This window comes from Mycotypha africana, assembly GCF_025528875.1.
Source record: "Mycotypha africana strain NRRL 2978 chromosome Unknown BDF20scaffold_6, whole genome shotgun sequence".
Classification (NCBI taxonomy): Eukaryota; Fungi; Mucoromycota; class Mucoromycetes; order Mucorales; family Mycotyphaceae; genus Mycotypha; species Mycotypha africana.
Genome location: NW_026515730.1, coordinates 1098119 through 1111016, shown reverse-complemented (window position 1 = coordinate 1111016; position 12898 = coordinate 1098119). Strand labels below are relative to the sequence as shown.

The following is a 12898-nucleotide window of genomic DNA, read 5'->3' as shown; positions in this document are numbered from 1 at the left end:
AAGTAAGTACCGGCAAAATTATATAGTTTGATTAGTAATGCAGTTCTGCGTTATGCTTGTAACTGCGTGCAATTGGTTAGCCTGGTTTTTTTTATTCTATCTCTTTTCATCTCGAGTGATGAACACCTAATGCTAATACATCTAAACCCAGCTCAGTTTGAGATCTTCGTTGAAAGAAACCTTTATTCTGAAAGATGAAATAGAGATGAAACCTTGCTAATTTTTTGCATCTTTTCAAGCAAAATAATCAATCTGCACCTATTTGTTTAATAGCTGTACTAATATCTCATTTTATTAACATAGGTATGCATACTATTATGAATTAACTTTTAATTTATCTTTCGCAATATAATCAATAAATGTTTGTCTTTCTAAAATTAACTGCTATATTTTTGCCATGTCTGAAGATGTTGATTTCAAATTTACTTCCCTGTCGGAAATTCTACGAGTGTTCGAAAGTCAAAAAAAAGTAATTTATTTGCCTATAATTGTAAAGATGGTCGACAAGCTTCCTTCAGGATCTAATTTAGTATTGTATAAATGCTATTGTTTTAAGGAGAAGCTACTAAGAAAAGAAGATCTGATCACATATTATTTTCTAATTGACTTGTCTCGCTGGTGATAATAATAAGATTCTATTTCACTTTGCAATTCTTTGATCCTTTCGCCTTGTGCTTCTAACTCCTTATGAAGGCGATCTCTTTCATTAAGCAACTATTTAGACACAATAAACGAGAATTTAATAGTCTATTCATCAGACATGTATTTTCATGGTATCAACTTCTTTACCTGCTTCTCCCATAATCGGAAACGTTGCTCCTCAGCTTTAACTTGATCCGTAAACTTCTTCCGCAAAACATCTTCATCTTCCTTGAATTTCGCATTTTCCGTTGGTTGAGTACGGGCTTCACCAAATTTACGCGTCTCCATTTGAGCTTGGCGATAGTTTTCATAATGGTGGTCTTCTGTCGTAGTGATCAAATCCAACATGTGAGTACGGATCAAAAGGCTACGCAATTTTTTAAAGTCACAATGAGCGTCATTCTCTACTTCGGCAACACCCCAAGCGTACTCACGACCTTTGACCTTACGGCCATCAGTGGTTATAACATCTTGAGTAGATCCAATAACAGCAAAAGGAAGAGCGGCCATCATGTCTTTATTGCGTGAAGTAGTGTCTTCATCGTCGCTATCAATAGGGCAGCTGTAAACTTGGATATTTTGAGCAGCGATGACTTCGCGAATCTAAAAGCAGCACTGGTTAGCCGATTGTTTCTTTAAAACGAAGTTGTCTAATTCAGAGAAATACTTGAAACTCCCATACATTCTGTTTGAATTTCTCTAAATTGGCAGGTGTCAGAGTATCAGCTTTAGCAATAACCGGTATCAAATTGACACGAGAGCCTAAGCGCTTCATCACCTCAATATCCAGAGGAGTTAAGCTGATAAGTATAGCGATAAAGCTGTTAGGGTGCCGATATCTAGTGACGGGAGGTTGGGGGGGGGAGTGTGTATGTGAAGAAAAGGAATATTCTATCCTTACGTGTGACCTGTAGGTTTAATGAAGTATAAGCAAGCATGTACTCGCATGTCAATTGCACCTTTTCTACATGGCTGTTGCTCCTGCCGCATGTATTTCTCATGCTGATCATCAATAAAATCTACGATAGGAATCCAACTGTGTCTGTTGTTAACATAATCACCAAAACCAGGCGTGTCAATTATGGTGAGCTTAACCTTGAACGTCCTTTCTTCCAGCTCTAAATCGTAACATAACACAAAAAATTTAAAAACTTGCGCACAACAAGTTTTTTCCCCTTTCATCTTCCCCAATTTAATTTTACCTGCTTTAGTGATATTGATTTGAACAGTTTTTGCAGGCGTCTTGAGATGTCTTTTAGTTAAGTTTTTTGGCTCCTTAATAGTGGTTGTGAAGAGTGTATTCACGAAAGTAGTTTTACCAACACCAGATTCACCTAATAATTTTCAAATACCAGAAAGGTATTAAGTTTTCATATGTGAGCAATCAATAATTTTGATATATTATCTCCTTACCGCAAACCATGATAGTAAAGTTGGCACCATTTTTAGCGACAATTTTGTGTCGTTGATTTGGTAAATTAGCAATACCTGTACTAGGTAAATGAGGCGATAAGGTAGTTGTATTGCTTGGAGGAGGGTTGATGACCATAGATGTAGCAGTGCTGGTAGCATCATCCATAGAGTTACTATTAGTATTGCTAACAGTTACGGAGCTAGACATGATAGCCGTGGGTGCAATTGGACTTTGGATATCGGTCATCTTTGATTAATTTGAAGAAGTAAGAAAATGTGAGAAAAGAGAAGAAAGAAGGAAGAGAAAGCATAATTTAACTTCCAAGTTACGTTAACTATGTTAAAAGAACAAGGGGTCAGGTCATTTAACAAAAGAAAAAAAAAAACCAGGAGATCTACAACTTTGAAGCGTTTAAGTGTTTTGAATTTTATTCAGGGTAAACTTATAGGGGGAGGGGCATTCGTAAAATAAAAAGGCGAAAGGAGTTATAGGTTTGCAAGACAACATGCACTAGATAACTCCAAACACACATTTCGTACATAACATAAACGCAACTGCTTATGCATACACAAAAAAATTACACATTTTATACAGCTTTTCTCTAACGTTCCTTCTTCTTCTTTCTCTACTCTAAGCTGACACTGTTTGCTGATTGATGACAGCATGGTAGTTCTCTGAATTACGTTTCAAAATATCCAATACAGGACCTAAAAGACGCGTAAATGCCTTTTTCCCAAGTGTGGCACATTTAAGCCTGCCATGAGCGACCACTGTTGCAGCTCTGGGTACATCGTTCAACAAAGCCAATTCTAATTTGATAATCATTTTAGTAATCCATTTTTGCATATCTATTTCATTTAAATAAGCATACCACCGAAGTAAGAGCCTCTTTCCAATTTGTTCACTTGTTGTTGTTCGCCATTTTCTGTTTTCAACACTACAGCCTCACCAGATTCGATAATATAAAACTGATCTCCTACATCTCCTTGCTTAACCACCTCCTGTCCATCTTCAAAGTAAACTGATTCAAGAGCATCAGCAATCTTATGCTTCTCGTACGACTCTAACGATTTCAATAATCCAACATCTGATAAGAAATCCTCGTACATGCGTCTTTTTCGTGATGTGTTTTCCATCAAAATTGTTCTAAATGTAATACGATCCAAAGCCCAAAGAACACAGTTCGATGTAGTAGTAATACTTGCCGCACGAGGTGCATTGTACATTAGGGCCAGTTCGCCGAAACTGCCACCTGCTTCATAGTTGGTAACCTTATTGTCCCCAATATAACAGTCTAAAGTGCCTGATTCTACCACATAAAAATAATCACCAACATCGCCTTGCTCAATAATACGCACGTCTTTAGGTACACGCTTCTCTGACATGGCATGCACAACATCCATATATTGGTCTTCGTCGAGATTACGGAATAAAAAGTTATTGCTAATACTCTTTTTGATACGTTCCATCTGTTCCTCTGATTTAGGGATGACAACTTTAACAAATTCTTTGTGAGAGCTGGGTGCCATGGATTCAGCACTTACGGAAGTACGTCGACCACGGTTGTAGTTGACGGGTGGTAAAGAAGGTAAAGGTGCAGTCGAGAATTTATCGTCTTCCTCGAAATCGTCCTCCTCTTCTTCTTCCTCACGCTCTTCATCCTCAGCTGTTGTGTTGGTCATTTGTGTATCTTGATTCCATTGAAAAGGGTTACCGTTCGCAGGATACTCGTCTGTAAAACTACATTGTGCAGACAATGGGTGTAAATCATTACTACTGCTGTCGTCTAGCAAGTACGTTCCGAGGAAGGATAAAAAGAAAATTGAAAACAAATAAAAGAATTGGTTAAGCTGCTCGTTTGTTTGTATAGTTAAACACATATACAAAGGTTCATAATGTTTCAAAGACGAATAAATTTTCGCCGCATATGGGATAAAATACGCCTTTAGTTACTTACTATTAAACAGAGTATTAGTGGGCCGTTGGAGGCGCTCCTCAGTTTGCTGATGGAGGTTTGTATGTCTAAAAGCAGCGCGTTGCGCCTCCAGTTTTTGAATGAAGAAATTTGCACAAAACTGCAGAACGTCAGAGGGTTGCTCGTTACAGTAATCAGAATGCAACTCAGTTAATAATTGAGTGTATTCATCGGTTTCTTTTGTGACCTGAAACGGGTGATGCTGATCGTTATTCATTATTTTTGAAAAATAACAATCTTTGAAAGGAAAAATGAGAAAAAAGTTTTATTTCGAAAATTGAGGAGCTGTCTCTGATAGAACAAAGAAGTTCTAAAGCTATGTAATTGAACATGCGGTTTTACAATATTTTCTTTTCTTTTTGTTCCGGTTGCACACCAATAAAAGATGCAGACAATGCTTATGTAGTCTAGGGTGGTATAAAGGTGGATTATTAACACTTCTTTACCAACATAATAAGGTCAGGTGCCTCTTGGTTCATGTTCATTATGCAGATTATTACACCCCACAATAAAAGCTCATCTTTACTCATTGCGTTTCTCCCAACCTTTACCAATATGACAAGAAAAAGGTGGAAAGAGGCAAAAATAAAAACTAATTATCAATTCTTCTTCACTGTGATGCTTCATACGTTCTCTAGCCACTCCTAAAGTTATTGAAATCATAAGGTCCAGCAAATTAAGCGTACATGCATGTCTGCACGTGGTCCAAATAAGCGTACTATTCGTAAGCCTTTGAAAAAGGTTTGCAGTTTAAAGGAGGTTGCGAAGGGGTCTGAAATAACTTGCTGAGAAGCTAGGATAACAGCCCTTGGTTAATATCGGTAGCAGTTCGATATGAATGTAGCACTTCGCATTTCAAGTATTATTAAGATACTTTATATTGTAAGTTGCTAGAGTTGTTTTTATAATTACAAATTTGAAGGGCGATAAGCACTGGTGTGAATTGCTGATCTCTGAGTTGATTGGACACTTTCAAACCCCTCACATAATTTTATTGGAAATACGAGTAAATGAAAGCAGAAAGTAAACCAAACACTACTACAAGGATAAAAGCCAAGGGCCCTCCGAAATGGTGATCATTCGGTGTCGATACTAATTGCACCATCATATCTTCTAATTGATCAGAGAATGCCTCCAAAGAAAACTTAGACTTGACATACTCTCGGCCCACTTCTCCCATTTTGGCCCTATCATATTTGCCTAATGTAAGATCCTTGATGCCTTCTGCCCATTTCTCAGGCTCAGGTGGAAGGTTGAAACCAGTCACTTTATCTATAACAGTTTCCAAAGGTCCACCGCTATTTGTGGCAATCACTGGTAATCTTGTGTACATGGCTTCGATGGGAACAATACCGAAGTGTTCGTTAGAAGGAGTATAGAGGAGCACTATTGATCGGTTCAATAGATAAGTGCGTTGAGCATCATTGAAAGAACATAAGAAAACGACTTGAGCATCTTCAGGTACATGTTGTTGTTGAATACCCGGGCTTGGGTAGATGGTAAACGTTTTTAAACCGAATATTTTGGTAGCTAAGGTATCCAATTCTTTCAAGTATTCAACATTTTCTACGACTCGCTTATCATAACCGCCGGCCAAAACAAGACGATAATTTTGTTGGAAATCGTCTTTCGGTAGCAAATTGTTCTTCTCTAGTAAAGCAAAGGCTCTTAATGCCAACTCAATATTCTTTTTTCTTTCAAATCGATTAATCGAAACAATAATCTTCTTGTTCCTACAGAATAAAGGTAGATAACATAAATGGTTTTTGTTGGATTTCTCAGTAAGTTCATATTCAACAACTTACGTTTCGATTAACTTCACAGTAGGATCTGACATATCAACAGAATTGTCATAGCAGGCAAAATTGATAGGTGGATAGAGTACAGTTGCCTGTTTCAATCCTGAGGAAAATGCCTTGTTGAACATACTTGCTGAAAACTGACTGTTAACCGCAATTGTATCTGCCATGTTTGTTGTCACTTCTTCCATCTTATCAAAAGGTAATCTGTATAACTTTTTTAATATTGATTCTCGCTTGGATAAAAATGCATCTGGAAAATGGCCGTAGAATAATACCTAAGATAATAGTTCCACATCAGCTAATCGATTTCTCTTATATGAATTTGAGTATAAGTTATTACTTTAGTCGAAGAGAACCATTTCAATAAGGGTATACAGCTACTCAGTTGATCCAAAAAAATAACATCGTATGTATTTTTTTCATGGAACAAAAGCCAAATAACTAGAGCTAATTGTCGAAGAACAGCGAAAACAATATAGAATCGGCCAAACAAACTACGAGGTAAAAAATTGCCTATCACACATACTCTCAACATTCCGTTTCTAGTCTCATCAAAGCAATGGTTTGGATCGTGATGACTGGTGTACATAGTGACAATATGACCTTTGCTCTGAATGCCCATGGCAGCATCAACTACCAGCCGTTCTGCTCCGCCTGTATTAAAATCAGCACAAAGTATAAGTTGACGCTTTTGTCTATAGGTTCGAAAAGTAGGCTATATACCTATGCCTAGGTCAGGGTGAACAAAGGCAACTTTCAAGGGAGCATTGCCTTTTGACATTGTGTGATAGCAACAAGAGAGCAGTAATATTTAAGCGTCCGTCTTTAACGTGTCTAATTTATATTGATCGTGCTCGGTGTGACTTAACATCCAAAGCTAAATGGTATGCCCGTAGTGTGCTTGAGTTTTTCTTTTTTTTTTGAAAAAAAAATACACGCATTTTCGTTTTGAACCTTTTCGATATAATTTTAGATCGTTTTCAGCGATCTCTACTTTGAAAATCTTTAAACAACCTTATCTTTTACACAAATGAGCTTACTTCAGCCATACGTTGACAGTATGTACTTACGATCCTTAGAGTGGAAAAATAAGCAGCTAAACCAACAATTTCAAAGGAATATTCAAGCTAATAAGAGCTTATTAAATAATCAATACAATAGATAAAGTTTTAGTTCTCACTCTCGATGGCAGAATTTTAATTGTAAAGCTAGTCATTGCAAATAATTGAAGAATCGAGCTTCAGCGCTGTAACACGTGTTTAATATTTGTATGCTTTTTTAGGGCACATTAAGAGGAACTGACCAAACAGCGAACATCATTTTGGAACATTGTGAAGAGCGTGTATTCTCCAGCGAAGGAACAGAAGTTGTTAAACTTGGTTTATTTTTGATAAGGGGCGATAATGTGTATGAACAGTTATACTCGAAAACCGACACTTGCAAAGTACAAATGTTTGTTAACGATAGCTTATATTATAGGTGCACCATTGGAGAAATTGATACAGAAAAAGATGAAAGTATCGATCTATCAGAAATTAAAGCAGATCCAATAGGACAAGCAGTACTGTAAAAACGCAACTATTTGATTAAAACTACAGCCATTGAATTTCTCTCAAAGTGCGATTAACTCTTACACGCACTTTCATAATACCATCATCTTTGATATTGAACAAAAATCAATTGAATTTGAGATTGAAAATCAATGAAAGTAAACTACTATGTACATATCAGTTATATTGGGATTGAACAAGGAACGTAATAAAGCAATTCTAAGTATGAAGATAGTAATTAAATATTCAGTCGGGATAGCAACTGTGAAAGGTCAATGTGACGATATTTCGATCTGTCAAGATATAAATCTGCAATTGCTTGGAGGGAGATTAGTAATGCAGTGTGTTTGTTAATGATGACTTCTGCTTGATCTAGGTATAAAAGAAAAATGGAAACATTTGCTTTGTTAGTTAGCCGTTTTTATCATGCTCCAAAAATTTCATGATTCTACCTGCGAAGGGTCCTGATAGGTATTTGTCCTTTGCTTTTGAGGGATCAAAGATAGAGGAAAAATACAAAAGCTGGGTATATAATTGCTTATCCGTGTACTAATAGGAAGAATATCGAATGAGTTCATTATGAATGGGCAATGATTGTTGTACGATTTTACCTCTCTCTTCATGGTTCCACGGCAATTATCAAGAATGCATCTTCGTCCAAATACAGATAACATGCGTGTTCGATTATTACAAGTTACATCATCACACACATACCATCCTTCGTAATATCTTTGAATATGTTTTCGGATAGCTGTTATAACCTGAACACGTATACTTGATTGACCCAGAGTAATATGACATTTAGTGCAGTCAAAGCCACTTTCAATTTGAGAATCGTTTGAAACCCGTATAATGCTCTCAAATACGTTCTGCTCCTGTTCACCACAATATTGGCACCTCAAATGCAGTCGAGCGCAATGTTGGAAACGTTCTTCATCACTAATTTGAGAGTCTAAAGTTGCGAATTCCGGATCTTCTTCTTCTGCAATGGTGCTGGTGTGAGCGAAGTTGTATTTTCTTGTATCTAAACCTAAGCATTCAGCAAGTCGAGCAGGATCTGTGCCTTCAATAGGCGAACATAGACGGGTCAAGGGTGGGTGAACCTGTTGATGAAGATACCACTCAATATCCAGTTGCATATTATTTTTTATCACATCGTCAGGATGGTAGGCTCTCAAAGCAGAACCTCTCTTGTCTCCACTTGTTTCTTCGTCTGTTTTACAAATAACGTAAGGTATGGTATCGCCACTCTTGACATTATGACCTGCTGCAATTAAACGTAAAGCAACTTGGACATGAGGTTGATTTTTTGCATCTGTATAATCTTGTGGTCGCTTAGTAAGCTGTTTGTTGATAACGTATTTCTCTAAAGGGACATCGCCCTGTCGGATCTGCTCTGCCACCACTTCTAAATATTCATGGATTTCCGTAACCACTTCCTCTCGATCATGGTCAGATAATATAAAGTTCAAAACACGCTCAGATACATCGTGCGATAAATCACACCAATCACGACGCACTAGATCCAAACCCTTCGTCTCCACTGTTTCGACTAGTTCACCATTTGGCTTTTCTTCGACTAGCAAGGCAGCGTATTTTTTCTTTTTCAACAATAACATATGTTTAAAGTAGCCGTCAATACCGATTTCAAGTAGCTTGTAGCGCTTGTTGACTGCTTTTCGTAAAATAGTACCCATTTTCTTCACTTCGTTTAAATCATTTTGATTAGTGTAAACCATAATGGAGTCAGTATCACCGTAAATAACGTTCATATCCAAGCTGCCGGCTAAATTTACAGTGCTTTGAAGAATTTCACGACCCTTATGTGTAATCAGCATAGCCAGAGGTTTGGCGTAAAACCGAGAATGTGTAAAACCCAAACAACCGTACATACTGTTGGCTGTGAGTTTCAGAGCTTTCTGACGAATATCGAGTTGGGTATATTCTGCCTCGGAGATGTTACCTTTCATCAAATCTTTGACTTGGCGACGACGGTCAACCAGAGTTTTAATCAGTCGTGGTAAGATGCCTTGCGGCAAAGTCTCGTCAGGTAAATCTGGCACTTTTTCTTCGCCAGATTCTCCGGTTCCTTCAGTAAATGAAGCACGATTTACAGTCGTAAAACATATGTTGTATTCTTGGATAATGGATGGATACAAACTGTTGAAATCGAGTAACAGCACGTATTTATCGTAGAAACCTTTTTTCGGCTCCAAAACCAAACCACCAGAATAAGCCGGCTTTCGTCGACCGCCACCTGTCTTTCTTTTATTATTGCTGTTGGATGCCAAGGCTGCTGCTTCTTCGTCGTCTTCCATTTCTGCTGCTTGGACAACTGCTGTCTTTGAGCCACCATAAGTTTTCTCAGGACATATATACTTGGCCTTGTGAAATTCGTGTAGTAACAAATATTCATTTCGTTCGGCTCTTGCACCTGTCATTGTACGAGACCACATATTACCAGCCAAATTCGTTAACTGATGTGTCAGAGGTAGAATTTGCAGCTTGAACATAAGGGCCATAGCCAAGAAAGAATCAAATGAGCAGTGTTTTAGCAAGTGTAAAAGTGTATCTGAATGATCGAAATAATCTGCAGATTTGCCAAATTCTATATCCTCGCGATGAATTTTGAGTTGAGATTGAGCAAGGTCAGTCATACGATAAGATTTGCTTCTAATCAAGTCTTTGGAGGCTAAATAGGTATCGCAAACAAGTCGGCCACTCATAATCAGACGTTCTTGGAAGGTAGACTCCCCAGCGCCACCAGCTCCTGCTTGTAGTTTAGGCCAACTATTGGTTAAATTACCCTGTTAACATACTGTTCTATTGGTGCTTTTGGATATAGTTACGCCATTAGCAATGTATTGCTGGGCTGTACACTTACTTTCTACGTTTTAATCTACCCAATCTGTGCCAGTTTTGGATATTCAAAGCTTTCATACGGTGCAACAATACATCTAAATCGAATCCTGCAAAATTGTGCCCCACGATTACGTCTGGATCACACATATAAATTCTTGCAATTAAATAGTTTAACAACGAGTTTTCTTTTCTTTCTACTTGAATGGTAAATCCATTTTCTTTCCGTTCTTTTGCAGCTAGTTCAGTAAAATTAGCAGGATAAGGCTTATTGTCCAGCTGGCGAACTACTGTAAAACGGGACTTGCTCAGTTGCTCGATAGGTACAGCATTGTCGATTTGTACAGAATCACATACAAAGGCACTGGCGGCAACAATTTCATTGACATTCTTTTTTTCATTGAGAATTGTACGTAAGCAGAGTGACATAACAACTAAAGGAGGAAAATGAGTGGGTCTGTTGCCACTAGCGTCGACAAGAGGGTTGACGGTTTTAGGGTCCTCAACGCAGATTTCAACTTTACACCACGTTTCGCTGACGTTATTTAACTGAGCATCGGCAATATCCAACCAGCATGGGCCCATAATGTCACGCTTGATTAAGAAATGCTCCAATGGCCCGGTAGGCGCACCAAATACTTTACTGAAACATTTACCCGTTTCATCCCCAGTGAATGCTGGCTGGTCGTAACCGTATAATACTTTTAAATAGCTACTTTCTGTTGGTACATCAGGTGATTCAAACGCATATTTTCTCTTCACTTCCTTTGAAGCGAATTTGCTGATTCCCTTTTTCGTACATAATTCTGATATTTCACTATAGACATCTGCCATACTAACTTCTTCTTCTGTCGCGTTTCCTTCATCTTCAGTCACATATAAGGAAACGGTTCTGTTTGTTAGTCTATCCGATATGTTATTAAAGCTTTTAGCATTTTGAACATACCATTCAATTTTCGTGCGCGAGGCAAAATAAACAAATTTCTTTCGATATTCTTGACAGTAACACAGCAGCTGACATACTTATTGGTCCCTTTATTCAATACTTTGCCAAATAGGTAGACATAACCCTTTTCTTTCCTTTCATAAGCATCATACCACCAAAAGTGAAGATGCTTGTTACTTTCAAGTATATCCATTTTTTGTGTTTCTTCTTTCATGGTATCCTGGTTAAATGTATCGGCCATAGCTGCATCAGTCACTTTCCAGCCCTGTAAATCGCTAGGAATTTGCTTCAAATTGGTAGTTTTAAAATTAGGCGCTCTCTGTTGTACCATTAAGCTATCGACTTCTTTTTCTTTTTGCGTAGTGTCAGCATATTTATCCGCATCATCCATGATTGCATCCATATCATCATCAGGCCCGAAATCGTTATCGAACATTATATCTTCATCCAATGTATCGTTCAAGATGTTGTTGCTGATTTGGTCAACGGTTGAGCTGGATGAATGACCATTTTCATTCGAAGGTAAAGATGTCTTTTGGGCGTCTTTGGCATCAACACGTTGATTAAATGTCACAACTGGTGTAGTGGACGTCATCGATGCAGCTGTATTAAGGGTTTTCGGTCTGTTTACTGCAGACCTTAAAGGAGATGATTTTAATGATTTGCTGACTTTTTTGGCAGGAGGCATTGTATTACTGCTTGAGCTGAAATCTGATAGCAAGCTTGCCATGAAATCTTCAGTTTCCTCTTCATCAACCGGCTTTGGTTTTGGTTTCAACGCAGATTTTAAGGTGGAATTGTTGAAGAAGCGATTGATTTGTTGATTCGGTTTGGCTACTACCGGTTCCTTTTTCAAATTCTTTTCCTGTTTGCCTGTTTTTCTCTTTCGTTTGCCTGCATGTTACAGTTGAGATTAATGTACTTATCCTTTTTTTTGTTTGATTGCTACAGTAATTACCATTTGCTGGCTCTTGGTCGTATTCTTCGTCTGAAAATACTTGATCATCAAATCCATTGTCAATATAACCTGCATTATCATCATCTTCTACAAAATCTTCATCAAGCTGTTTGTATGTATCCTCTTCTAGTTCCTCAAAGAACTGCTCATCGTCCTTTTGACAATAAAGATGGTAGTGGAAAACTTACTTCTCAGTACTCCTTATTTTGTTTATTGCGAGCTGACCATATAAACGTGTGCATTTGTACCTGAATCTTTTTTGCTTTACTTTTCGTTAGCTTAGCTTCTCGTAGTTGCTTTAACTTATTTGCTCTATCCGATCGACTGCTCATGGCGTAAGGTGGCGATATGGAGAAGACAAAGACAAGAAATGGAGGGGCGATTTCTTTTTTGTGCCTTTCAAATTTTTTGTGGACCCGATTTAATATTTTCGCGTTTCTTTTTCCAAAACTCCGACGCGTCAGGAAAGTCAAGTGCAAAAAGACAATTGATTTTTGAAGCTGGGAAATATTTCACCTTAACCTGAGTGCAGTAATAAATACATATACTAATCCTAATCCTAATCGTACCAAATTCCTAACCCTAACTAGGCCCTAACCGCGAAGCCAGTCGCTTGGCACGTTTGGTGGTAGACGAATGCCTAGTAGTCAAAGCAAGTGAATCCGGGAAAGTAGGGAATTGATTGCCTTTATAGAGCTTTAGACCGAAATGCATTAATCGCTGCATAATAAAAAATGTTTGCCAATGAAAAA

The 12898-nt window shown here is 37.9% G+C and overlaps 5 protein-coding genes across 5 annotated transcripts; 1 reads left to right on the top strand and 4 right to left on the bottom strand.

Annotated features, from left to right (window-relative positions):
* Positions 1-591: 591 nt before the first annotated feature.
* Positions 592-2191, bottom strand: BDF20DRAFT_820478 (Septin-domain-containing protein; the record flags this gene model as incomplete). The annotated part of the gene is made up of 6 exons (XM_053077545.1): positions 592-714; positions 790-1245; positions 1325-1442; positions 1544-1760; positions 1845-1976; positions 2056-2191. The coding sequence occupies 6 exons, from the start codon at positions 2189-2191 to the stop codon at positions 592-594; spliced, it is 1182 nt and encodes a 393-aa protein (XP_052935691.1).
* Positions 2192-2459: 268 nt separating this feature from the next.
* BDF20DRAFT_975783 (camp-dependent protein kinase regulatory subunit) lies at positions 2460-4402 on the bottom strand. Its single transcript, XM_053085074.1, has 3 exons — positions 4014-4402; positions 2928-3842; positions 2460-2865 (listed from the first exon to the last, which is right to left on the bottom strand). Exons 1-3 carry the CDS (start codon positions 4246-4248, stop codon positions 2687-2689), a joined length of 1329 nt encoding a protein of 442 aa, XP_052935690.1. The 5' UTR covers positions 4249-4402; the 3' UTR covers positions 2460-2686.
* Positions 4403-5022: 620 nt separating this feature from the next.
* Positions 5023-6614, bottom strand: BDF20DRAFT_913729 (alpha-1,3/1,6-mannosyltransferase ALG2; the record flags this gene model as incomplete). The annotated part of the gene is made up of 4 exons (XM_053084107.1): positions 5023-5764; positions 5837-6108; positions 6174-6487; positions 6557-6614. 4 exons carry the CDS (start codon positions 6612-6614, stop codon positions 5023-5025), a joined length of 1386 nt encoding a protein of 461 aa, XP_052935689.1.
* A 95-nt stretch (positions 6615-6709) lies between these two features.
* Positions 6710-7619, top strand: BDF20DRAFT_874629 (n-alpha-acetyltransferase 38, NatC auxiliary subunit-like protein). The gene is made up of 4 exons (XM_053081277.1): positions 6710-6891; positions 6995-7035; positions 7116-7240; positions 7313-7619. Exons 1-4 carry the CDS (start codon positions 6864-6866, stop codon positions 7401-7403), a joined length of 285 nt encoding a protein of 94 aa, XP_052935688.1. The 5' UTR covers positions 6710-6863; the 3' UTR covers positions 7404-7619.
* Positions 7620-7794: 175 nt separating this feature from the next.
* Positions 7795-12478, bottom strand: BDF20DRAFT_906455 (DNA polymerase family B-domain-containing protein; the record flags this gene model as incomplete). The annotated part of the gene is made up of 6 exons (XM_053083275.1): positions 7795-7932; positions 7995-10173; positions 10268-11108; positions 11189-12082; positions 12147-12300; positions 12395-12478. The coding sequence occupies 6 exons, from the start codon at positions 12476-12478 to the stop codon at positions 7795-7797; spliced, it is 4290 nt and encodes a 1429-aa protein (XP_052935687.1).
* Positions 12479-12898: the final 420 nt, after the last annotated feature.